The sequence below is a fragment of the Numenius arquata genome, chromosome 7 (genome assembly GCF_964106895.1).
Source record: "Numenius arquata chromosome 7, bNumArq3.hap1.1, whole genome shotgun sequence".
NCBI lineage: Eukaryota > Metazoa > Chordata > Aves > Charadriiformes > Scolopacidae > Numenius > Numenius arquata.
This window is the reverse complement of record NC_133582.1, coordinates 46,175,833-46,202,523: the sequence shown is the minus strand read 5'-3', so window position 1 is coordinate 46,202,523 and position 26,691 is coordinate 46,175,833. Positions and strand designations below refer to the sequence as shown.

General features: G+C 38.2%; 1 protein-coding gene across 1 annotated transcript; it reads right to left on the bottom strand.

Moving 5' to 3' along the window:
• Positions 1–929: 929 nt before the first annotated feature.
• AZI2 (5-azacytidine induced 2) lies at positions 930–26,451 on the bottom strand. Its single transcript, XM_074150155.1, has 8 exons — positions 26,231–26,451; positions 16,604–16,833; positions 14,071–14,196; positions 13,662–13,761; positions 11,783–11,931; positions 9,237–9,298; positions 5,770–5,885; positions 930–3,473 (listed from the first exon to the last, which is right to left on the bottom strand). Exons 2-8 carry the CDS (start codon positions 16,826–16,828, stop codon positions 3,085–3,087), a joined length of 1,167 nt encoding a protein of 388 aa, XP_074006256.1. The 5' UTR covers positions 16,829–16,833; positions 26,231–26,451; the 3' UTR covers positions 930–3,084.
• Positions 26,452–26,691: the final 240 nt, after the last annotated feature.

The window sequence follows — 26,691 nt, the reverse complement described above, 5'->3', positions numbered from 1 at the left end:
GTAGAAATTTACATATGAGTTATCAGAAGGTTAGTCCAACTCTCCAAATACATATTCATCAGCTTGCCATATGCTCGCTTCAATGTGCAAAGCGACAACCTCCTCCTGCCCCAAAAGCTGTCTGTCTTCCATTTCTGTTCAATGGAATTAGTGCTTTCTTAAATTAAAAATTGTCAAATCAGTGGGTTGGGTGAAGTTTTAAAATGTTCAGAGTTTGCATTCAAGTTAATTTGCGTGTGTGTGTGTCTTTTAACACACACTTTACACAATTTTGCAGTTTAATGTAACAAATGCACGTGTGCACACAAAACACCAGAACCCCTTTACTTCAGCTACGTCTGCGGGTAATTTGCTGTCACTGGGCTGAGAAGCTTTCACTTCTGAAAATGGAAAAAGCACCATGAGCCACTAGTGTCATGGATTTAAATGACTTTTCCATCTTGAGTCAAAATTTGATTGTATGCTTCGGACCAGCAGATGCTTCACAAGCCAGCTGGCTCCCAAGTGACTTCCGATCTGGGGACTTCCTTTTCAAATGTTACGGCTTGGCCGCAGCAAGGAGCGATTGGATTGGAAATGCTGTCTCCAGCCAGCTCTCCCTCATCCTGCCCTCCTCGCTCCAGCGGCGGCCGTTCTTCTGAAGTCCCTCTCAGCAAACACCACCGCTCCTTCTGCCTGGGAAGCAGCACAAGAGAAACCAAGAAGCAAAGGCAAAGCCTGGAAATTCTCGGGGACTGCACGGAGAAGCTTAATTTTAAGTTTCCCGGTGACAGAGGACAGGCTGACCAGCAACCTTTTGACACAAGCGGTCAAACCCCAGGAACACACCGTAGCTTAAGGTAACTTACATCCTTCAGGTTTCAACATCCAAGAGAATACTTTTCCCAGAATACCCGGCAGCAGTCTACAGAGGATGTTTGGGTTTTTTTCTCCTGAATGGAAGAAGAATGAACCTCAAATTTAATTATATTTGGAATGACATTTATACACAATCAAGAAACTGAAACCGAGTAAAAAATTTTGTGCCAAATACAGAAAGGAGATTTGTAAGTGAAACTAGTACCAAACAAAAAATAAATTTATTTAAAATCTTACACAGTAGAATTCCTTCATTGCACAAATCAAAGTATTAATCATGTTGATGTCTGTTGGATAATACATTATTTAATAAAAGACCCCTCTGTAACGTTGAGGTGGGGAACCCTGAAAAGCTACATTAGAAGTAGATTCCATGGAGCTTATGCAGCCACACGAGAAATGTTTGCTGCTGCTTTGTTATTACACAGGTAGTTGGTTTTATCAGCTAAAGCCTAGTGACTTGGATTTGTTTTATGCATATTGGGTTTTGTTCTATTACTTTCCAAGAGATTGTACTCCCCTGAGTCAGCTGTGTTCATTGGTCAGAATAAATTCCAGCATCTGACACCATTTCCATTAATCACAGACAAGCCAGTATACGTGAGCAAGATAATAGAAAGATAAAAACAGTATCTGGTGCATGGGAAACATTATTTATGTATGCTGTTCGCTAATATAGTAGAAGGTATCTGGAAGGCATTTTTTTCAACTTTGATAGACAAACCGAGCAAGGAGAAGATGAGGGGCATCACATGAAGTACTTACTCCACAGGGAGGAAAGTGTCTGGAGACACAGGTCATGCAGCACCTTGGTAATGCTTTTCCAGCCCATCATCACTAGGGCTATGCTACAGTCATAGCTTCCCCATGTATTTGCAAGCAATTTTAAGATAATTTGCTACTAAACAGCTGTGAAATTAATTTTTATTACACTGATCTTAAGCTGGACCTGTGAAGTTGAACACTTCACCCACCCACACATCTTTAAATAACATACTAAGTATCTTCCCACCCATTACCAGTTTGATATCATGGATCTAAAATACAAAGCATTTTGCTTCAGCGTATTGAGCACTCAAGGCATTTCACTTAACCCTGTTGTATTAAGCCAGATAGGAAGCAGAGCAGGTTTTTTTAATAAAAAAGGCATAAATTGTATTTGTCTAAAAACAGTTTGTGGCCTTAAGAGAAAAAAAAAAAAAGATAGTACTTAGACACCCATAATCTACAAAGCAGGCAGCTGCAATTCAAATAACTCTAGTTCTCAGTGGCATACTAAAGATACCACAAAAATACTTGTTACGTCTGTCACCAATGCTACACCACCGAGGCTGGTTAAATTAAGGCTTGTTTCTTTGATAAAAGCAATGTTAGTAGCCTTCACCACCACACAGGTACAAAGTCAGGGTTCAGCGCTGTGCAGAGGAGGCACAATAAGGGTAACTGCACCGGGAAGAGGATGATCCTGCGGCAGGCACCGCTGTGCACGGAATTAACTCAAGATTCCCACAGCATGAACTGAGGGAAACGGGCTGAACATCCAGGACTCGGTGTTCAGCAGCATTACTTACCATCCTTTTTAAGTCACAATAAAGCCCAAAATGGTGCAGTCTAAACAGGACAGCCTAGGAATGAGTCTTCTCTTGCCACTATCTAATATAAATCAAGGTTTTGACAAAAAAAACCCCAAACTCTTACCTTTCTCGGTTAAAAAATTACATAAAAATGCATTTTCTAAACCAGAGGAATCGGAAAGTTAATTGAAAGGAGGAAGGGAAAGAGAAGTTTTGTCTTACTCTGAAAAAAAAAAAAAAAGGCATAAGAAAATAAGCTCAGAGCTGGTACAAGTTTTAACACAGGATACCAAGTATTTTCTTGAGAGCGTACAAATAGCAAACAAATACAGAACTGGACAATTTTGTTTTATTCCAAGAACTCACTCTTCAGTGTAATCTTTTGCAAACGTGTGGCATTTGCAGTACAAGACTATCTAGGTCCCATTCTAGGTTTCTTTATATTTACATTATACCAGCACAGCTTTAGCTTCAAGGAACTTGTTCCTGATTTACAGCAGAGGAAGACTAGGCTTTCTGTTTCAGAACTAGAATTAAAAATAAAGAAAAACCCCATATTTCAGGCAATTTGTTTTCTCCTCTTTAAAAGTTCAAGCCTTAAGGTGCCTATTCAGAACCATTCTAAAACGCCTCAGTTCATTCAAAGAATTGTTTAACTCTTGTGCAGACAGTTTTGATTACACTGATCCAGGTAATCTGCTGGGCAGTTTAACAAAGTTGTTTTGTTTTTCATTTCCCAAAACACATTCTCATTAGGCTTTGGAGGACTTGGGAATACCCAGGAATTATCTTCAAGCGAGCTCTTTCCGTAAGAATGGTGTTCCTGAAACATTTTGCCATCAACTGGAATGGGTCTCTCATCTGTCCATGCGTGTAGAGTCACCCTCTCCGATGGGATTTTTACATCTCTGGGCAGAGGGGGAGACACAGCGTTGCAGAGTAATTCATCATTTTGGGAGAGTTTTTTATAGACTACCCCAGGCGTCAAATTCAGCTTTGAAATGTTCAAGTCAACACATTGTACTGGTGCGGTAGAGGCAGCTGAAGAAAGAAGATAAAAAAGATTTTTAAGTGCATTTTTCATATACTCCAATGTACTATATGTACAGTACAGCAGGGACGTTAAACGCAGTGTTTGCAAAGCTACAAATTCGCAGACTGTATTTTACTTCAGTAACTACTTAAAAGTTACAAGCTGAGCGTACTGACCTCCTCAGTCTGATTTTGCAAGATGAACCAGAGATCCTGGAATTGGAATGTCTAAAATACATCCAACACCATGGAAACCTCCCAGTTCCCACTTGAACACAAAGAAACCAATGAATCTTTTTGACAAGATTGAAAGGAATGGTGAAAGGAGGAGGGTTTTCAGGCACTTGGAGAAATCGACCAGAGTCCGAACACTGCTCACACACAGCAGGCTTCTTCCCGTCTCACGCTGCCGAGAACCTGAATTCTCACTGTCCAAGGAGCAGGAAGAGGGAAAGGCAAGGTGTTCACAGGTTCTTTGGGCTCCACCATTATCTGACTTCTGAAAGCAAAGCGAGAAGACTGCAGCGTTCAGCCATCTGAAATTCCAGGTGAGTTTTAAACCATGCTACAAAGGGGAGGATTTTGAAACAGAACGCCATCTGAAGGTGCACCTTCGTTGCACAGCTGAACAGCTGGCCGCAGACCACCAGGTCATATTTTTGTAGTGATAATTTAAATAACATGGAATGGGAGTAGATGAATGATTCCTGCAGTTAAAGACATTCACATCTTACTGGTAGTTTTCTAGAAGAGCTGTGAATCTTGAGTATAAACTGTGATTTGGAACTTTAGTTCTTAAGGTACAGAAAGAGGAGCCAGTATCTTGGTCAAAGACTACAACTTCTGTTTGCCACTGTAAATTGAAAGGCGGTACCCAATTCGCAAATGTCAGCCAAAAGCACTTTCCAATCGCATGGGCATCAAAATTACTGAAAAAAAGCTACAGAGCAAAAGGCAAAAATCCACTGTTTCCCAATCAATCACTAATGCCTTTTATGGCTGTGGATGCACGACTGCATTAGCATCTGCAGAAAATCAGGCTGTTCACCAAGTAGGAAAGAGAAATCAGTACTTGCGTAGTGGCAAGACAGGTAACTCCACATTAAAAATAAGGACAGGAAGACACTACGTGATCACATCAAACCTTGACAGACTTCAGGATTAAAAACTCCATTCAGTTCCCAGTTTCTCTGCTGAAGTTGTTTGACAAATGTGTCTTAGAACTGTAGGAACGCGGACTCACCTGGTAACAGTATGAGCAAGTCTACAAAATATGCCGATAGTTTATCAGCCAAGGACCAGAGAGTGATCATTAATCACTGCTGGCCACAGACAAAGGCACTGATGGACCTGGAGGTGAATCCTGTCATTACCTCACTGAGCCAATCAAAGCAGTTTAGAAACACAATGTCTTGATCTTGTAACGGACAGGGACATCAGAGACTGCCACCGATGTATTGTAAGCAAGTTCACAGTCTTTCACCAGCATCTCCTGTATTCTGAACGCAGTAAATACCACAACTGACGTGAGCAGAAAAAAAAGGAAATAAACACTGCGATGAAGAGTCAGACTGATAGTCTGACCCCACCAGCATAAGAACGCTCTCTCGTAAAGCATTTGGCTTGAGAAAAACATTAATTATGAAATAGAAGCACCACCTGATGAACTGCTCACAGAAATTATACATACTTTATATGGAAATTATTCTCCCCTTAATTATTTGCAATGTAGCAGCAGAAATAAGGCAGTTTTGCAGCCTCAGTATTCTGACATTCAGAAAATGTCATCTTACGTAGCATTTTGCTAGAAAAGAGAACTTTTCCAAATGCCAACATAAAGAAATATGCAACTATATAGAAATTTCAGTCTATTAAAGTCTGATTTTAACATGCTGCCAAATTAAAGCTTTATATATGCTATACTGGGAAAATAAGACTGCGTTTGCAAAAAAAGATTTCCCCCCCCTAATATGAAGTAGTTGTGGTAAAAGGTCAAATACGAGTAAACTTAACACCTCAGCCTTGTGCACATAAGCAACACTTGACTGAGAAAAAAGCCACAAGGGGAACAGAATACAGTACTGAAGAAAAAACACATCAGCAACACCTTTATGTGTGAAGTTGACCAGTATGAGACAGAAGCAAAAGCAGAAAATGGGTAGGCTGGAACCATAATATAGTCCAGCTTATCAACTTCAATTGATGAGATTCTGATAAGATATGATAGCTACTTTCTTTTTAAAATGGTACAGCTTGAATCAACGGCTTATGTTTGTAAGGTCTCTTACAGCAAACACCGACTTGCCTTTCTTGGTCGCTGTTGGGTTTGTTTTCAGTTTTCGTAGAAGCTCAGCTTGCATGTCAGTCACCAGACACAAATTAGACATTTCTCTCTTCAGTTCCCAATATGCTTGATGCACGCTTTCAAAACAAAAATTTTTTAAAAGTTAAATAATTGCCACCTCTAAAGCACCCTCATGCCTATTAACATGCTTGTCAAGCATTAGCTGTTAATAAATCGTTTTTGCCTGACATACACTGCCAATTTTACTAGAGTACCATAATTCAAAATTAATTGGGCAGTAATGATAATTATCTTAAACTGATGGACCTTTGTATATTTTGACTTCTGCATATGACAATATATAATGTATTATATATTAACATACTAGACGATACTAATAAATTCAAGTTTCCCAAATATAAAGAAATATGAAGCATGTTCTCCAGATTCATTATTTGAAACTAACCACCTTGCCATAAAAATTAGTAATCTCCAAGGAATACTTTTAAAAAAAATACATTAAATGGGCACTAGATTGCAAACAAGTAGAGTATTAACTCTGAATGCTTCTGATAAATGACCACACACACCATCGTATGTTATGATCCTAGTTTTAAATACTCAAACAAAATCAGTGTTTGGGTCTTTACACCATCCACTTTGCTTTGATGAATTCAGACCAGATACCTGAGATCCAAACTGAGCACCCCGCCCCCTCCCCAAACAGAAGTGTAAAACACAGTTTCATATTCAAGTCATCTAATTTATGCTAAAATACACTGCCTTATCAGACAGTGTAAAAAACAGCAACCCAACTCATTCTCTGATACGACAGCATAATATAAGAAACATTTTTAGCAGCTTTTTAGCGCTGCTCCAACATTGAGATTTCAGGTTAATAAACAGAGTTAAGAAAATCCAGAACAAAAAAATCAGAACAGTCAGCATCACCATGCTTCTTGGTAAAATTCTGAGCAAAGGCTCACTGAACACCACATTTATGGTGACTAATAATTAACTCGGTGTTCAAAGACACAGGGATGCAGTTACTTTGACTTAAACATGAAACCGATGATATAATGCTTTTTTTATGCTTAACATTCTACAAAAACACATTTGTTGAGGACAAGTATCATGGATGAGAGTTTTCAGAGTATTTCTTTCTTCCTCACTATATTCACTTAAAAGACATTTATATGAAACAGTTCAATACATCTAGCTATTGTTGAGAGGACTAACAACTATTAAGCTATACAACTGTATTTTCAAACATGCCTATATACAGATTGCTGTCCCTCTAAAATAACAATTAAGGATCACCTCTGCATAAAATTTCAGACGTGAATGTGTTCAAAAGCACTGTGAGAAACAGCTATTATTCTGCTCTGCAAGTTAACACTAAAAGAGTTCCCTTAAAACAAAGAAATTAAACTTTCTTCTACGCACAGAAAGATTTCCCCAGAATACAAAAATTCAGATTCAAAAACTCTGTTGAAGAACAGAGGAAGCTGATAGTTTCATAGGTACCTTGTTATGTACCAGCAATCCTGACAGACAGAAAGTTAAAATTTCCAGAACTACTATTTCAAGGAGCTAAAACTGGCCTTTTTACTGCAAAACCCATTTGGTTCTTTGAACTTTTAAGAGATGACAATTTAAAAACTAAGTTCATGTGGCAACCACACTTTATTTATTCACGCGTTCTGGTCTCAAAAATAAGATCAAACAAACTTTAGTTATATCAAAACAGAACCATCCAATATTTTATACAGAATTGGCACATATAAGAACAGCTCAGTGTCTCCCACCAACCAGAAGGAAAGTGCTTAGATAAATTTTATAATGTGATTTAGCACTTTTAAAAGCATCTTGCTAAGGGATGCAGGTACTAGAATTTCACTTAAATCACACATAATGTATTTTAATTGTTTTTGTGGATACTGACCTAGAATCCCGTTGCAAAGCCTAATTTTCAAAAAATTTGCAATTGAAAAGCAAGGATTCCACGTGCTCGGAAGTTTATCCGATGCTGCCTTCTAACATAAGCCTTGAACATGATATAGCCTGTCTAAATCTACAGCAAAGTAGATTTGCAAACCAAGAACTTAAAGTCAGATTTGCAGGCTGCTGACAAATATGAAATAATTACTTTTCAAAAAGTTAACTAACTGCAAATGCCTCTGTCTCCCCCAAACACCAGGATTGCTTGCTACAGCAAATGTTTCGTATCGGAGGGTTTTTCAAGTATTTTTCCACAGGTTTTTGGATAAGCTTACATATTCAGTACACATAACACATTCATTATTTATGTCATATTACAATAAACACTACAACGTACACACGCTAATTCAGATGGTTGCCACCTGAACGTCAATTTGTAGAATAAATCTGGTCTGGAAGATCAAAGAGATAACTACTTTACCTTGAGATAACACCTTTTTTCAGGCGTGTAAGACTGACTATGCAGCACCAGCAGAAACCACAAGTACAAAGTGTCGGGTAGGCAGCTATCCACTCACGGGGAAAGTGTAATTTACGTATAGTCTGTATAATATTATCATCCTTACACCAGAGAACATAGGAATAGAAGTATCTGTGCTGTTCTCTTTCAGTGACTGATTTCCTTTCCCATGTCTTCCCCAGCCGAGTAAGAACCCAGGTATTACACGGAACAATCTGTCATCAAGAAGGACCACTCTTCCCTCTTGTGGAAAATCGTGTAAGTACACGAACGGGCATAACTGGGTATAAGAGATGCAGTTACTATTTCATTTCTGCAAGACAGAACATTTGGGAACTTTCATGCATTCATTGATTTTTCTTTTGCATATAGAATTAAAGGATATATACACTTTCTAACACAGCACATGCTCAGGACAATAGAGGAGTTATATCATAAGCACAATTATTATTTGAATAGCTGCAAAATGAGATCAAATGCTTTCTGATATGTAAACACTCTTCTGGAAATAGCTATTTCTTTTTGAATAGGTCACACAACAGCTCCTCAATATTAAAAAACAATAATCCTTTAAAAAGTCTCCTAGTAGAAATGTTATTGCAGTGCCCGAAGGACGAATGTACATTCCAACACTAAGCAAGAGATTTGAAGCCATCACCTATGCAAACACAGAAACCTTCCCATATGCAGAATGAAGATATTCTATAGCTGGGAAGAGACTTGGAAATTTATCTACCATCTCCTCAAGTCAACTAATTATTAAAAAGCTGATTTTTAAATCCAAGAGAATTTAACACTCATTTTCTGTACAAAAATCTGAAGATGTAAATGTTATATCATCATCCTGGACTACCACTGTAACAAAGAAAAAAACAATGATCTTGCTAAATCAATATACCCAGACCTGAAATTAGATCACATAATTTGAAATAACAGATTTGAACAAGTTGCAAGAGTATTTCCTTGTTCAAATAACTGTCCCTCAGTAAACAATAAATAAAATATGAAAGCCACTTGATTTTCATACCTCTGAATGTCTTGCCTTTGAAGGTGGTCTCCATGTGATGGATTTGCACCTTGAGCCTGGTCCTGCACAACAGAGTGAGGGGAGACAGAGAAGGAATGAACTTGTGAGTTCAGATCTTCCAGCTGAAAACTGCAGTGAAACTACAAGTTCACTAATCTTAAAATTCAGAAGTAGTCTTTATTTCTATTGGCTGCAGTGGTTTTCACAATGGACATAAAGATACTTTCTAAGAATTTTCACATAAAAAAGCTTGAATTCCCTACTTACACAAAACCATTGGTCAGCCACCACTTCACTTTTTTTTTTTAAAAAAAAGAACAGCTGAGAATTTGTGATTCTTTGAAAAGCAAAAATTGAGAAAGGCTTTTTACTTCTATTAAAAAAAAAGTAATCAGTCTTCTCTTGTTCTTTCCCTGCGCAAGTATATAAAGACCTTTAAATTAAACTATTTTAGTGTAGTTTTACTTCCACAAATTACGTTTATGATGGAACATAATTTATCCCTTGAGTCTGCAAGACTGCTTTAAGTTGTGCATATAAGCAGCCTCACTGAAGCTAACGACTGTTTAAACCAGAAACTGTTTAAACTGTTTTAAACCAGACAAAAATAGAAAGTGTATTTGCCTAAGGTAGAAAACATCTGAAAATGCTAATTAAAAATAGCAATAATGAAAACACCAGTATTTCATCTGACAATTTTTCTCTCTGCTGAAGATTCACACCAGAACCCAACAGTGATTCAATTTCATAGTTAAAAAAGAGACAACAACAAACATTTGCACTATATTACCCCACATTTGAAAGGTTGTACCTTTTTATTTCCCATATTAAATAGTTACCAGGATCAAGAAGAAATTATATTTAAAAAAAAAAAAAAGAGCTGTTCCTTATATTCGTTTTTTGCAATAAAAGCTGCTGATCTAAGCATTATTTAAACAGTGTCATGTCTAGTATTCCTTACAACTGCTATTTCAGTCTGATCTTTCTAGCAACATTCATTCTCACAATACAATCTGCAATCTTCAGTTATTTATGTAGCTGTTACTCTGTTCTACAGAGGTACCTGAAGACACCAGAATTATATACAAGTTACAGTACGCCTTCAGAATTTACAAGTTATTGAACATACCTAAAAGAATTCCAGATACAAGTGAAAACAACAACCAACAGTAACGGAACTTAACAAAACACCTCACACACCTTCCAGGTAAAGTGCTTTATCCCCATCTAGTGGAAAAAACACAGACTAAACCTGAGACATGACAATCGATGCAGGTAAGCCTGTCCCTGTGAGCTGGGAGTGTCTCTAGAGACAGATCGCTGCTGAGAACCCAACACCCCAGCTATATATGCTTTGAGGGCAGCAGGGGAGAAGGACTTGACTTCAGGCTAGCTCTAGTCTGGTCCCTGAATGCCCAGGAGAAGTTGGGGTGCAGCTTCTTAGTTTCATCCAAAAGAAATCCAGTTCCCATACTCCTGACTGCTCCACAATGCCAGGCACAGTAGGCAGGGGTCATTAGGAGATTTGCTTCAAAAGCACATTTCTGTAGTAATGTAAAGGTGCACATAAGAAAAAAAGAGCCAAAAAAACATTTCTAAATTGAACCAAATCCTATTTGAAGGCAGATGATGGCCATGTAAGGATTTATCTGAGTCATATCCTGAATACTGGCTCACTCAAATATTATGTGACTCAAGATTACATAATCATGATTATTAATGACCATAAGAAACATAAAATAATCTGCCTCTTCAATAAATTTAAAAGATTTAAGTGCGATTGTTTGTGTAACTTCAATGTGACTGCAGACTCCTAAGACTGCCACTGCACCTTTTATCATGTAAAGCAGTAAGCATGCGCTCGACAATTTTTTTTTTAAATTAATGCCTTTTATTACTGTTAAGCTACCTTAATTTCCTTTTTGAGATCATAATCACATCTAAATTACACAATGGGTCCCTCACAACAGACACGTGCCCCAGACTAAAGGAGGTATAGCAAGAGTCTGGAAACCTTGTTAAAAAATCCACTTTCCTGACAGGCTGCTTGGAACTACCCTAAACAAAAGTGCTAAACCTCTTTAAACAAAGTTTATGATATCTTTTAACATAAGCATTCTGTTGTTTTAAAAGAAAAAAAAAAAAAAAACAAAAACCAAACAACAAAACCCAAACAAATCAACATGAACAAAACCAAAACCAAACCAGGTTTTGCCCAGACTTTCTAACAAGTCCAGCCCAAAACCAATACCAGCATAGGACACTTCAATTTGATTGGCTACTTACAAGAAATCGTAAAGCTTTACTTTGTGTTATTATATGGGCAACAGCTGGGAAATCTCACCTACGCGAGTGTACTATTTCCAAGAAACAAGCCAGTCTATATGAATATTTAAGGATAATTTTACTGGGATGTTAATGTTTCTCTCAGTTATATACTCCATATCTCTTTGTTTACCCTTTATTTTGCTTGAACAAGGGATTTAAAATAATGCTATAACACAGTCAAATCTATTAGTACAGAAATTTCTTTAAAATAAAGTTACCTTCTGCTTGGATTTTTGCAACTCCTTTCTGAGACTGCTGCACTCTTGCTTGAGCTTTTCTAGATCCTGTTCCAGACTATGCACTTTCAAGTCACTACTCAGCTTCTCAATCTCCCAGCTGGATTGAGTACAATTCAGATTTTTCATCACTATAAGAAGACAAGCAAGACACTTGGATTTCAGTCTCAGTTCAAGAAATGTAACTCAATATGTAAGGTTTCACCTCAATCAGCCCATACCCTACAAAAAAAGTTATCACGTACATTCTGAAGAAACTACAGGCTATGACAACACAGAAATAGTAACACTGGTGAAGCTGCTGGCACAGACAGAGTCTATTTTCTGAGTTTAAAGTATGGAGCCCTACTTTCTAAGAAAGCACTGCAGATTTTACATAAAGAAAGAGAAAGTAACAGCATAAAACACACTGGAAATACAAAAATCTGTTAATGGCAAACACACATGATATACACACCAACTTGCATGCTTCTTACATGCTGTGAAAAGATGAGCCTTTTCCCCCTCGGATTTGTACCATTACATAATTTACCCCAAGTTTTCCCCAAGTTTAATATTAACACATTCTAAACAGAACTGCAAACAATACAATCAAAATAAAAGGGTAAAGTCTAGAAGTTACATCAGTCTTCTTATTAGACAGAAAAAAGTCACATGGTCACTAGTAAGAAGCAACCTAAGACGATCCTGGCATCAAATCAGTAGTACGATGCTAGTTAGAAAGCAAGAAAAGAAAGAAAATGATGGGAAGAAAAACCCCAGGTCTTCAACTGCATGGTACACTCACTCCCAGACCTAACAATTTAAACAAACTTAAGCTACACTGATTTTTTCTAAACAAGGTACTCAGAGCCCACTCACAGCCCAGAGTAAAATTGATTACTAAATAAGGCTTGGAATCACCACATTTTCAGAGCTCTCTTCAGAAACTCTGCACTTCTTACCTCCTTAAATTATGATGTCCTCAACAATGATGCTACTGCTACATGTGGTTTGTTCTTCTAGGTTTAAAGAACTCATGCAATTGAAGTAGTTCATTACATGCTTGATGTCCTCTTGGAAAGTAATCTAATTCAAGCACAGCAGTACTTACAAACACCCTTCAAATGACTGCATTTGTACAGAAACTGAAGTCCAGTCCATGTCTCTAGCTTTACATTTTCTTGTTCTCTTTTCTTGCAACAGTACATTAATAAAGATTATTTTTTTTCTTCCAGAGCATTTTATTTTACATCCCTATCATCTACACAGCACTCTTTACAACAGCAGCAAGAGAAGCTGGATTTGGGCTTCTGGAATTGCCAGGGTACACTGTCTTTTCTTCCTCTTTCCACCAGGCTCTCTACAACCAGCATCTTTCTACCTTGCCTCATCTCCCAGTGCTTTAAGTAACCGTTGTCAACTGCAGCTATTGCTACGCAACATCCTCTTGTACCTGTCATATCCCACCAGTGAGACAAAGCAATATACTGGATCATCTGCAGGCACCAGAGGAAGTGGTATCAACTGGATAGTGTTTGATACTTGAACAACTATGCTCCCACCCCACTCTGAGGAAAAGGTGGTGAGGTCCAGAGATGTGCATGACCACCCTATTACATTGTCAGGTTGTGCACATTTCTCAAATTATTAAATAATTTGCAGTGGAAGAACACAACAGCCTCAGATCTTTACCATGGAGCTCCTCGCCTGTGATAATCTAACACGTGTGTCACCATTTACAAGAACGAACACAGACAGGAGCTCAAAGTACCTCAGTGCAGTGTACCATACACAGACAGGGCCTCTTCATGCCCTGAGGTCATAATATATGCACTAAGACTAGTCAACACACATTAAGATGAGGTAACCAAATGCATACCTTGTTGAGTTTCCACTTCAGTTCTTAGTTGTAACAGCTCTACTTCTTTAGACTGCAACTGTTCGTTCAAGTTTTTCAAGGATTCTGCACTTTCTTTTATCTATTTTCAGGGGGAAGAAAAACCCAAAACCATCTGTGACGCTTTTTTCTATCATGTCTGACAACTCAACAAAACAAGAAAAGTATTGCTTTGAGTATTTTTTAGCATTAGCCTACTCCAGTAATAAAACTGAGATACTTAAAATTGTTATTCCTACATAAAGTATCGTCATGTACTTTAGAAACCTAAGGGAGTGATAAAACAAACACCCCAGATCTTCAGCAAATAAAATTCATTCTACAGTAAACATTTACTAACTATGCAGTACGTACATAGCATGCATTTAAGTCATTACTTAAAAAGGCATACCGTTTTATCCAGTTTGCTTTTCAGATTATCTCGGTCAATGCAGGCCTCTCGGTAGGCTTGGTATGCCTTATTTACTTGTTCGCGGCCAACTGAACTGCATTCTTCTTCCAGTCGGGAGCCAAGCAGCTAAAAGTTTAACAGACATGAGAAATCAGAAGTTTCGTATGTTATATCAAGAACTGCAAAATTTAAAAAGTGCAGTGGCAGAGTCTGCAACATTAAACTAACAGCATTTTGTTAGTTTAGAAAATAAATGAATCAAATACATTGATACAGACAAAAATTTTTTTACAGAAGTGCAACAAAGGCCGTTAACAAATTCTTCAGTCTCTCCCCGTACTTAGTGCTTGCTAGTTTACTGCTATGAGTATTTAAAAACCATCCACAAGTCATGATTACTCACACTGACAATCCCTTAATCATATTTTTTCCAGGCTCTGAAGGTGTATAAACTGCTTTTTGTAAAAAGAGTTTTAAGCATATAAAGACACAACATATAGAAAATTCAAAGGACACCAAACATAATTTTTTAAATGACTCATAATTTAAACAAAGATTTTTTTTTTTTTCAGTGTATTTATGTGAGAAAAGCCAAAGCAGAGTTATTTCACAAATAACTATTAACTTCCAGGTCACCACTATCTCATTGCCTGCTAAGGCAAGAGGCAAGCAAAGGGGAATAAGCACTAGATTGTCAGAAAGAGGGGAGCAGAGTTAAAATACATTCAGTATTTTTAATAAGACAGCAAGAAAAGAAAAGAAGTCTTACACAAATCACACCTGTCTATACAGAAAGCTCTTGTTTTGACTAAGTATTGCATTATCCTTTTCATCCTGTTTATCCTGCACACTTGCTTTAAATTGATGCATTTAACCACATTCAAGGTACCTAATGTAGATATTTGCAACATATTTACATATATATATTTTTTCTTAAAAGTTAGGTCACACAAAAAATTTACAAAAATCAAAGAGGTGACAGTTATGCATCTGCCTTAAATATCTCCTCTTTTAGGCATTTGCTCAAAAGAAAGTATAGAAAAGCAAGCCATAAAGATCTTAAGTGTTGTCCTTTACATTTTCCTCCCCGAAATAACGCCATTCAGATAGAATATAAGCCTTCCCAAACTTTCCCAAAGTTTCCATACACTTTGAAATATATGACTCAAAAGGGATAACTCCCCACATACATTTTTATCATACAGGTGTACTAGCCATTAAAAAAGACTGAAAGTTAGTTCTGCTACTTAACAGTCTAGGCCTTCTCAATACCCCTCTCACCGAAATAGTTTTATGGTATTCACATACTAAAAGTTTTCTCTATGGAAAACGAAGTATCATCTTCAAAACAATTAAGATTAACTAGGCCAACCCAAGCGGCAGATGACTAAAAGGGATTGCAAGGTCATCAAGACATGTTTATTGTGATTTTGAGTAACGATGTAAAAGATGTTACACTCAGTATGGTTCAGAGAATATTCAGGCTAGAGCTCTATTCTTATCTCCATCATCCCCACAGGACCTTATATAAAGAAAGTGCCAAGGAAGTTTTGCCTTTTGACAGAAAGTCAATCCTGTCAAACTGGTCACCAAGAATTCCTCAATAAGCGTTTCAAAACGGTACCGAGTGTGACTCAATCTAATCTATTCATTCTAATGTCACAAAATAATACATACTAATTATGCTTTTAAGAGTCAGTACCACATACTTAGTACTAGATCCTAATAAATGCCTCAGATCTAACTCTAGGATCTATCTTTCCACCTTATATTAATAAGAAAGCAATCCATCACAGTCAAGACCTTCTGCAGTACAAAGACACTTGCTACTGAATGATGGATATACATTTAACCATAGCATTCTTTACTCAGGGAGAAAAGCCAGCGCCGTGGTCAATTTTTAGCTTTAATGAACTTCACCAAACTAAAGCCATAAGAAACTGCATATAAAGCAAATTCCTAGATTCCTTTACATTTTAGAATTACTGCATCAAGATAGACACCTCTGTGTTAAGTATTGCAACTTTGTATTTCATGTTTGAGACTGCTAGACCTACCCACATACTCCTAAACCACCTATTTTTTCTTACCATTTCAGAATGCTGAGCCCAAGAGGTGCTGTTGACAGACAATCCCTGGATTCTGACAATTTATAGACTTGGCACCCCGCTATTCAACAATACTAAGTGACATGTGCCCAAGTTAATAAACACCATAAAAAGGCAGATAAAATATAGTAACAATCCAATGCAATTATACATCTTTCTGAATCAAACCTTTGTCTTTGCAGGGCACTACACTGCATCACATACATGCTCAGTAGGAATCAAAAATCCCAGCACAATCTAACTAGACTACCAGAGGAGCAAACTGTGTTATACTTAAACAAATAAAACAATTTACCAAAACTTTTTAACTTGGAAATTATTTTAAGTACAAATTTTAAATACTTAACCATCTGTTCCACCATCCAGACATGAGCAAAAAAGTAGCTGCTACTGTAGGCTGGTAAATTGCATTTTTTTTTTTTTACCTTCTCTTCTAGAATTCTCACTCTTTTTTTTAAGAGGGAGTTCTCCTTCTCTGTCTCCTTTAGCCGTTTCTTGATATCTTCATATGCAGTGACAAGTGCGAAGTGTGAGGCAACAGACTCATCTCCACTGTAAGATGAAACAGGAATCTCCCCATCTCTCTTATGACCGTTTTCTGCTTTTTCATGGTTCAAAATACAGATGTCATCCTCTACCAGCTCCTCCATGACAGCTGTTAAAAAGACAGATATGAGTGCAAAATTTTCACAAATTCATCAAGAGTCTCAAGTCTGAAAACCTTCCAAAATAATACTGCAGGGTGCTTCTGTCAAAGTATGACAAGACTGAATAATTAGGAAATATCTTAATCTTGCAGAAAAATCTTGAAACCCATTATACATTGAAAATACACTGCTTGGAAAAGAAGCATCTTTCACTATTACTTGATAAAAATATTTTGAGTATGCATCAAATTCAGAAAACCCCAAATACATTTTTATTAAGGCTTAACACCATCCTAGAATTTGGCTGGTACCAAATACTTGAACTCCAAAGGAATATCGTATTAGAGTTTTTGCAAGTCAGCACTGAGCAGTAAAAGAGATTATAGTTGCAAGAAATCAACTAACTACTATGGTTCCAGAGCACAAGTGCCAGATTTCCTTCATTCTTGAATGCAAATATTTATACTTTTCCCAAACTTTAAAATGGAATCTTAAGGTACACTTGCATTCGTCCTTAAAGAGGCTGCATTAATAGCTATTCTTTACTTAGTTGCAGTAGAAAACATCCCACTGACCAACAATTACAGTAATTCTTGACTGCAAATATGGTGAGAATGAAAACATACTCAATAACATGATCTGCCTCAACATGTATGGAGAAAGCTGACAAGAACCTGGCTATAAGAGAAGTATCACTCTAAAATACTAGGCAAATCCACCTGAATGACAAATTCAAAGTAAGATTGAGTTTTTGTTACAACACATAACATTTAGGCACAGCAAAACATTCAATAAGAAAAGAGCACCTTTAAAAAATTCCATATACTTTCTTAAACTCCAGGCCTTAAGGGAAAAGCCCCAACAGCATTTTGCTTAATATTACTAGTTATCTGGAACAAATTCAGGGGCTTGATTTAAAAACAACCAACCAACCTCCCCCCAAACCCAACCAACCAAAAAAAGACACAGCTCATTCTTATTTATAGTTATGAAGATCAAGATTCCCTGCATTTATATGCAATACTAAAAAGTGCTATACAGTATCTGATAACACTTCTCTCCCCCTTAAAAAAACCTACTGATACTACTTTGACCAAAAGTAGATTATTATTTTTCCCCGTTAAACAAATCCTTGGTTTCCTAATGATTAGCTAATGAACCAAGAGAAATGCTGGAATGAAAGAAATTAGCATAACGAAGACAGTTTGTATTGTAGCAAAAAGCTATTTCAACAGAAAACTGACCTGATCAGCAGAACAACGCAGGAAAGAGGCATCAGTGGGGGCAAAACCCACAGCCACAATTGCTGCTTCTACTGTGTATTTGCTATTTAAATCCAAACTAGACTTCCATGTGTTTAGCCATACTAAGAGGGAAAGGGATCAACTGCCCTGGAACTCACCTATGAGGTCAAGTTTCTCTCACCATGCTAGCAAGGGAAAAGCTGCACGGAGTGCAGCATTATGAAGAGCGGTAGTACAGCTACAGCTGAACAATGGTGGGGTTACCACATTTGTCTCAATTTGCTCCAAGCCCCTTGGACAACATGATAAAAAACTGTGACAGTTCATTCATACTAAATAGACAGCAATGGAGTTGCAACAGTGCAAAAAAAAAAAAAGACAAGAAAACTACAAACCAAACCAGAAGTGCTGTTAATGGTTATCTTCAGGAGGTGAACAGATGCCTTGTATACTATTTGATGTATTCTAATAAGCAGCCGAAGCTTCCCTTGCCTGTTGCTCTGCCTCATACTTAAGTAGAAAGTGCCTTGCAAAAAAGGGTTGCTTCCTCTTCATTGTAAGAATAGTATCACTCCATGCACAAGGTGACCTTGACCAAAAGCACTGCATCATTCAAACGGCGTTAACTGACTGATGGAATTGCTCATTTTGCCTTCTAAGCTGAGCATAACATACTAGTTTTTCCTCCCCTGTTTTACCAAGGGCCCTGCGAGTCTTCTCACCCATCTCATCAAATTCCAAGAGCTCGCCTTCTCAAGGCAACATCTTCTTTCCTCTGAACACTAGAATCAAATGTCATGAAAGTGTCACAGCTTATAATTATCTCTTGAAGAAAGCAGCAGATTGTGTGACCTTGTACATAAAAATACATCTTTATCCCCACACTTTACTGTAACTCCTAAACGTCAGCATCATACATTCTCCGTTTCTTGCACACATCAGTTCCACCAGGAGATGGCAATAAGGGAAAACAGGAGACAACATCAGAAGACAAGACCATATGTATTCTGTATTTTGCTAACTAAAATTTACTGCCTTTATGAGCTTCCAAAAGAGCAAGACCTTCCAAATAAGACCCCAGCATATACAACTGCTATTTTATAAATTCAGGTACACACTTAACTCGCACCTACTAAGAGGACTAGTTACACTAACGCTTTTTTACGTGAAAGATCTCATTTAGTTTACAGGATTATTCAACTCTGATTTTCTGATGTTGCTATCTAAGCCAGCACTGGATGCTATTTAGAAAAGAAGCGTTTAATTCCACATAACTCAAAGGAGCTTGCTATACACATTACTCTAGATTTCAAGATAATTGTTTCAGAAAGATGCGATACATTTTTTGACTAATCTTAGTGCCACTAAATGGCGACAAGCTGCCTTCAACACAGAAGTCTTCTTCTCCTGAGAGATGGGTGCCCAAATAGGACACCTTCCTCTCAGCTCATCCCTTTAAAGAACAGATCTGATGCTGTAACAGTTTGGAAGGGAAAGTGGCAAGAGACCTTACATAGGCTTAAATGAAGTGGGATATTCTGAAGGAATTCTGCGATTTTTAAACTTTTTGCTTCAATTATTAAAAATAAAAAAAGTTATCATGAAGCAGGCTTCTCTGTACTGGAAGCTCATCAGCATGTCAAGAAGGGAAAATCACCACAATATTCACATTGTATACACTTTATGTTAATAGAGATAATGAAAGATAAAAATAAAGTATTAATAATAGTCACACACTGTATTACACTGCTATGACCATAAAAAAGTGCAACTGTTTCAGCTTTACAAGAAACCTGATTCAAATCACCATCGTCATGATGCTCAACAACATGGAAACGAAACCGAGACTTCAGATAGACTTCCCTTTCAAATAAATGGACAGATTTACATAAATTGAAATTTAAATGCCACTGAACACCAATTTACCCAGAATTTTAGAGCCTCACATGAAGGAAATATAATAAAATATTTATATTACTCTACGTTTAGCATAAGATCACTTCAAAAAGCCATAGCATACATACTCAAAACCCAAAAAGTTGTTGGTATTTTGAGATTTTCCCCTACCTCTTAAAGGACTTTGCTGCTTTTGGAAAAGAGCACTACTCTTGAAACTGAAAGCACCTTTTCTTCACAGAATAAAAAACCACTATGATTTCTAAGCAATTTCATGATGCTATTGTCAGTCAATCTGGAAGGAAAACTCTTTACCTATTTTATTCCAAATAGCTTTCCATTTTCTCCCACAATAGTTATTCTACAAAGCCACACAGTTACATTTTTAACAAACTGCAAAAACTGTAAAAAATTTATTTAAGAGCGAAAAAAGAGAAGAAACAATGCAATTACCAAATCTCAGGTATGAGTTGATACAAAAGAATTTCAACAGTTAGCTCTATTAGTAAACATCAGTCTGTTGCATGTGCTTACTGAATATTCCTTTTATTGCATATTTCAAAAAGGTTTCAAACCTCGCAGTCTACAAAACTATATGAGAGACATTTCCTGAGGAAAAAAAAAGTGCTGTGACTTCTGTATTGGCTGGAATTATAGAATGGTTAGAGTTGGAAGTGACATTAAAGATCATCTAGTTCCAAGCCCCCTGCCATGGGCAGGGACAACTCCAACTAGAGCAGGTTACTCAAAGCCCCATCCAGCCTGGCCTTGGAACCCTTCCAGGGATGGGGCATCCACAGCTTCTCTGGGCAACCTGGGCCAGTTTCTCACCACCCTCACAGTAAAGAATTTCTTCCTAATATCTAATCTAAATCTCCCCTCTTTCAGTTTAGAGGGATGATGACTCAAAAGTAAGTTATAACATACATACCACTAACTGCAGTACACATTAGATGAGCATGAGAGAAAAGTGACATTAGAAAAATTAGAGCTACATTGCTAAATATATCTAAATAAATCAACACTATCTAAAAAAGAAAAACAAACAAACAAACAACCAACCACGCAATGCCCTGCCCAAACAGTTTATCTCCACACTGCAAAAAACTTTCTGAAGTGTTTCCAATGGAAAAAAATGCAGTTACTTCTCCAGCACCTGCTAAGCCTGTATTAAAAGGCCAATAAAAGATTTAAGCTCATACAAGAATAAAACCTGGCCGTTAAACAGTGTAAGATTAGCAGTTCTATAAATGTCAGTTCACCCAGGTCTTTGTTGTGCTATCAGAAAAAAAAAAAAAAAAAGTAAGATAGAGCATGCTCACAAATACTACTTTCTCCATAAGAAGCTCTCTTATGATATTAAAACAGACAGAAAGTCTCAGAAGACAAAAACCTTACAAAATGGGGCTATATCTTTAAGAAAACCCCGACTCCATCTGTAGCCTTTAATTTTACTCTTTAAGGACAGGAATAAAATTTTAGCTTCTCCAGTATTATATTACATCATTTAAAAAATATGTACTGTAAGCAACAATCAAAGAAGTGCTTTCTGACACAATACATGCATTAGGTTGTTCCACAAGTTATGACTCCTCAAATCTGGCAGTCCCAGAAGGGCTTGCAGGATGGCAGTAACTCCTGAGTCCAACCACAGATCTCTGCCTGCATTTTATTCTGTTTGGCTTCTCCAGTTCAAAGCCAAACTTGTATGCACTGCTGCAAACATCCCAGAGCTGTCACTCTGAAGAACCTGAGTGAATTTTGACCTCTCTGGAGTTGCAATTCCTGAGATTAACTGGTTACTCTAGTACAGATTAAGTGAAAGAGTTCCCACTAAAATATTTAAAATAATATACGGACAAGTTAATGTCTATGAATACAACTGACGTCCATCTTAGCCTACTTAAAGCAAACTTTACAATCCCATTTCACCACACATCACATCCCAAGAAAGGTCTCCTTAATACTTTCACTTGTGACAACAAAATATGTTACATTTATATTTTTAGAATGATTTGCACATGAAACAGCCTATTTAAAAGGACTTGAATCTTTACTTCCAGAAAGAAATACATTAAATGAATAGTTTGTATTAAATAATTAGTGTTTTAGAAAAACCCCACCAACCTGAATACACCATTGACAGAACGTGGTATAAAGACCTAGCAGGAGTAATTGTGTCCACTGCTTATAAGCAGACGAGTTTGAAGAGATGGCATCACTTAAGTTGTCTTTTACATACTGTAGAAAGTAATGGTTTCCAGAAACTTCTGTTGTTTATTGATGCTTAATGTAGGTTATAGAAAAGCTTTAATTTAATATATTAGCTATATTGAGAATAAGAAAGTTTTCCCATTTCTTACTAATGCTTGGCAGAAATACAGCTTTTCTCTTCATAGAGCTTTACAAATATTAGTCATTAACACCATGGGAGGCAGTTAAATATAAAACACATTTTACATATGAGGAAAGCAGAGGCTCTAACAGCAAACAGACCACTGCTCAAACGGATTTCTGTAGTTTGAAATGTTCATCTTATTGTCAGATCAGAAGAGATAATAAAAGCAGGATTACATTAATTCTTGTCCAGTACCGAGGAGATTCCCATTTTGCCCCATCTTCTGATTAGAAATAGAACTGTTTTCAAAATATTTCCAAATGCGAAATGCAAATAATTTCAAAATGATATTTTCCTGATTTCGGTCAAAGCTACTGAAAGTCTGAACCATTGTACTTTGTTTACCTTCCAGACTTGAGGGGTTTGACTTCATAATGGTAGTATGAACAGTCTCCAGCTGTTAACAATAAGAACATAATTTTCGTACTGGTTTACCTTGCCTTGCCTAGAAGGGCATATATATGCATGTAGACATAAGACATTAAATTCAAGAAATGCATTTGATCCACAGGGATCCTGAATGAGTGTGTTGCAGCCCTCACCTTAATTTCAGGAAAGTTGAACTGCTTGCTTTTCATTTTTAAAAGATGTTCCAGCACAGCAACAAAACCCACAAAATTCCTGCAGTCAGCATCAAAAACTCCACACAGTATATGAAGTACACGACACATGATGTTAAAACAAGCAAGACATCCAGTCTCTTTGGGCACCTATCATTTTGCATCTCTCCCTCAAAAATCTTTGGTTCTGTTTGATTCCAGTCATGAACAGCATGTTCTACAGAGAGGGACGTTGCTTTTTACAGATCCTTGCTCCATTTTTAGAGCAAAAAGTCTGCACACATTCATCTTAGTAGCTGCCAGCTTTGGCCGCTGCTCATCCTTCCGTATGGACAAAGTCCACAGGCCTAAAGCCCTCCCTGAATTCATGTGTACAAGGGCAGAGCCCTGCAGCCTCAGCATACTTGGTGCTCTTTCAGAAACACATCAGCACGTCAGCTAAATCAGGCCTCCAAATCGCTTTCGTTTTGCTGCCTCCAGGAAACAGAAAGTTACTGCCTCTCAGCTCACAAACCAGATCGCTGTAGTTCATCTGTCGTGAACATCTAGGTAAGGTAGAGGAGCCAAGCAAAAGCTCCTTAGGTACAACAGTCAATTTTTTCCAATCTCAAGCTTTTTATAATAAATGATCTATTCTCACAAGAACTAGAAATGTACTAAAAAGCCCATTTTATGACAACATTGCTTGATAAATTTTACTTTCTCTGAACAGTTTCATACTGCAGTATCTTCATCGCTGATTTGCAAACCCTATGCATCTTCATCATCATGTATTCAATTTGCCTTTCTGTGGATGGTGTCACAACAACCACTTGCTCTGACAACCATCAGAAAAGGGGGGTGGGGGAGAGTTGGAGTCAATTAAATATTGTCCTTTCAACGTCATATAATCCTGTTTATTAAACTATTAAATTTAATCTTGAAGTTAATTAGAAGCAATACTGCCAAAGAAACACAAGTAGGAACAAGATGGCTTCTGGCTGTTAAACCTTTCTAGCACCAAATGTAAGTATATTCAAAGGTTACTGAAAAACCCATATGTTCTCATGCTAACACTAAATATTATTTTAATAGACACTTGGTATTCATTCCTTCCCATTTAAAAATGTTTATAAAGAACAACTATTACGAAAGCTAAGAGGGTTTCTTTTGGGTTTTTAAAAATCTTTTCTTGTAAAACAAGCAGTAGGTCCTACCTCCTACTCATAAGTTTCCTCCCACTCAATTCAACTGTCAGATTAATTAATGTTCAATAAGTTTACAAGTTTAGTGATAAGGTATTATGAAAGCCTTGTATAATTGCATTAACTTTTAATTCAACTGGAAACACCTCACCTGTTGCCGCTATTAAAACACAAGTTAAACTGAGTGGCACTGACAGCCCTTAGTCATCCTGCAACTCACTAACAGAACATCTGGAGATTTTCAAGACACGACTGCACAGGGTGCTAGATAATGTCATCTAGGCTCCCTTCTCCACAAAAGGTTGGAACAGATGATCTTTGCAGGTCCTTTCCCACTTGGGCTGTTCTACAATTCTGTGACTCTGTATTGAGGTTTACATCTCATTACTTCAGGACATTTGAACACAAGTTCCTGTCAGCAGCTTGTAAGTGGATGACTTTGAATGTTCAAGTTACTTACACTTCACTTCCCTTTCTCAAGTTTCATTTCTTCTCCCCAAATGTATTGCCAAATTTTAGTAACACCTACAATTTCATACACTAAAAACTCCACTTAAAATATTATATATTCATGTAAAAATAGTTAATTGATGCAATTATTGTGTAAACACATAACAAAACGTAAGACTGATTGCAGAGTTAACTGTGTGGATAAATCATACACGTATGGAGTCTCTAAAAGTCCCCCTCAGTAAAACTCACCACTGACTTGTTACTAGCCTGACTCTTGTATTAATCCTATGATTGTCATTTTAATAAACTGGATCTCATTGCCACTGTAACTGTTTTATTGAATATGGACTCTCTATCTAGACTTCCTCTGTTTAGAAAATACCTGTGAAAGAATGAAAACAAATATCAAAAGGTAAATCCACACTGCGTTTTATTCCATTTACTTCTACGTTTTTGCTTATTTTCTTCAAAATCTCTAGTACACAGTCTCCAATTCAATGCTTCTATTGATATCATAAGAACAAATGTTACTGGATTTGGAACTTCATGCATAGTTTTTCCAACACTGTGAGATGAAGATACTCTATTTCCTCACCCTGAGTGTACTAAATACAGTTTGTTCATGTATTCAATGTGATAACTTTTATCACCCACCACAATAAAATACCAATTATTCAAAGGACAAAATGTAGAAATAATCTTAGATTTGTTTTGGTTTCTACAGTAAAAATTTCAGGATACACATGCTAACAGGTAACTGGTATTATTAGCAGTAATAGCATTTGGTCACACATCCATATACAGGAAATTAAATGTTTCCCATAGTCCACAATAACACTTCTCAGAAAACACTGTCTCAGAGGAGCACCTGACCTTTGGAGCCCAGAGCAGACTCGACTGTTTTGACAACACTACTCCCTTCACTCTGTTTTTTCCAGAGCTGGCTTCCAGTATGCCGATTTTACTGGGCACACAGTGTAAGACAGCAGGGGAATGAAGGGATTCCTGAGAAACACTAAAGCTCCTAAAACCACACACTTGAACAGCCTACAGCCCAACCCACTCTCACTTGTAAGTTGCTGGGAGACAGATTTGTTTAAGGAGATCAGGTTGATTTCCGTACCAGGTGAGACACCAGTGGTTAAAGCTGTAATTTCTTTAAAGCTGAAAGCATCACTAGCATATAAACCTCTCTCAACACTCATCCGTACTCTCTTCCTCCAAACCAACACGGCCTGCAACACCTGTATCCCCGTCTGCTTCATCACGTTTCTGTTTTCACATCTTGTGCTAATAAGCCTACTTTGCTCATTTCCTTTGCCAAATTCCCTTGTTCTAATGCACAAAATGCTCCTTCTAAGAACTCACCCAGTTTTCCAGCTTAATAAGGTGCAGCTTTTTGGCTATCTTATTGCTTACCTGAGATCCACTACCGACTCGTTAGCAGGACCTTTAAACTCTGCTTACCGTCCCTCAACGGGGACGCCCCTCTTTACCCAGTCACGCTTCCACCGCTCCTATTCCACCGGCCAACGGGGCACGCAGCTCCCCAGCACCCCCCAGGAGCCCTCGCCAGAGCCAGGCCGCGGGGCCAGGGCCGCCCACGGGCCACGGAGCCACCGGCAGTCGTCCCCACCCCCTCCAGCCCCTTCCCCCGCGCCAGTACCAACCTCTCCGGGCCCTGCTCGGGCCGGGCGGGTCAGCAACGGGCGGTCACCTCGGCGGAAAGGCAGCGCCGGCCGTCACGGTCCCTGCTCGGGCCCCCTCGGACTCCCATCGCCTCCGCCCCCCGTATCGGCCTCCGCCACCGTGGGGAATTCCCAGTGCGCCGCCGCCGTTCGAGGAAGTCAACAAACGCCTCACGTGACGCGGGCCTCGGTCCTCCGGTCCTTCTCCCCCGCTCCCGGAAGGAGAGAGGCGGCCCCGTCGCCCGACCGGGACTACAAATCCCGGCATGCAAGCGGGCGGGCTCTCCGCTGAGCACGCCAGGAAGCGCGGCTCCCCCGCCATGCCGCAGGGCGAGGCCTGGCGCCGCCCGACGGGGGAGGCGGCTGCCGCCGGCACCGAGCGGCTTCCACGCGGCTCCTGCTCAGGAGGCGAAGCCACGGCCGTAATAAATCAACATAGAGCA

Excerpts from the sequence above, each read along its gene's own strand:
- AZI2 (XM_074150155.1), bottom strand. The coding sequence starts at position 16,828 with ATGGAGGAGCTGGTAGAGGATGACATCTGTATTTTGAACCATGAAAAA. Across the intron at positions 14,197-16,603 it reads TGAGAATTCTAGAAGAGAAG|CTGCTTGGCTCCCGACTGGA; the intron begins GTAAAAAAAAAA and ends TTAAACTTTTAG. Across the intron at positions 11,932-13,661 it reads TGAAGTGGAAACTCAACAAG|TGATGAAAAATCTGAATTGT; the intron begins GTATGCATTTGG and ends GTCTTCTTATAG.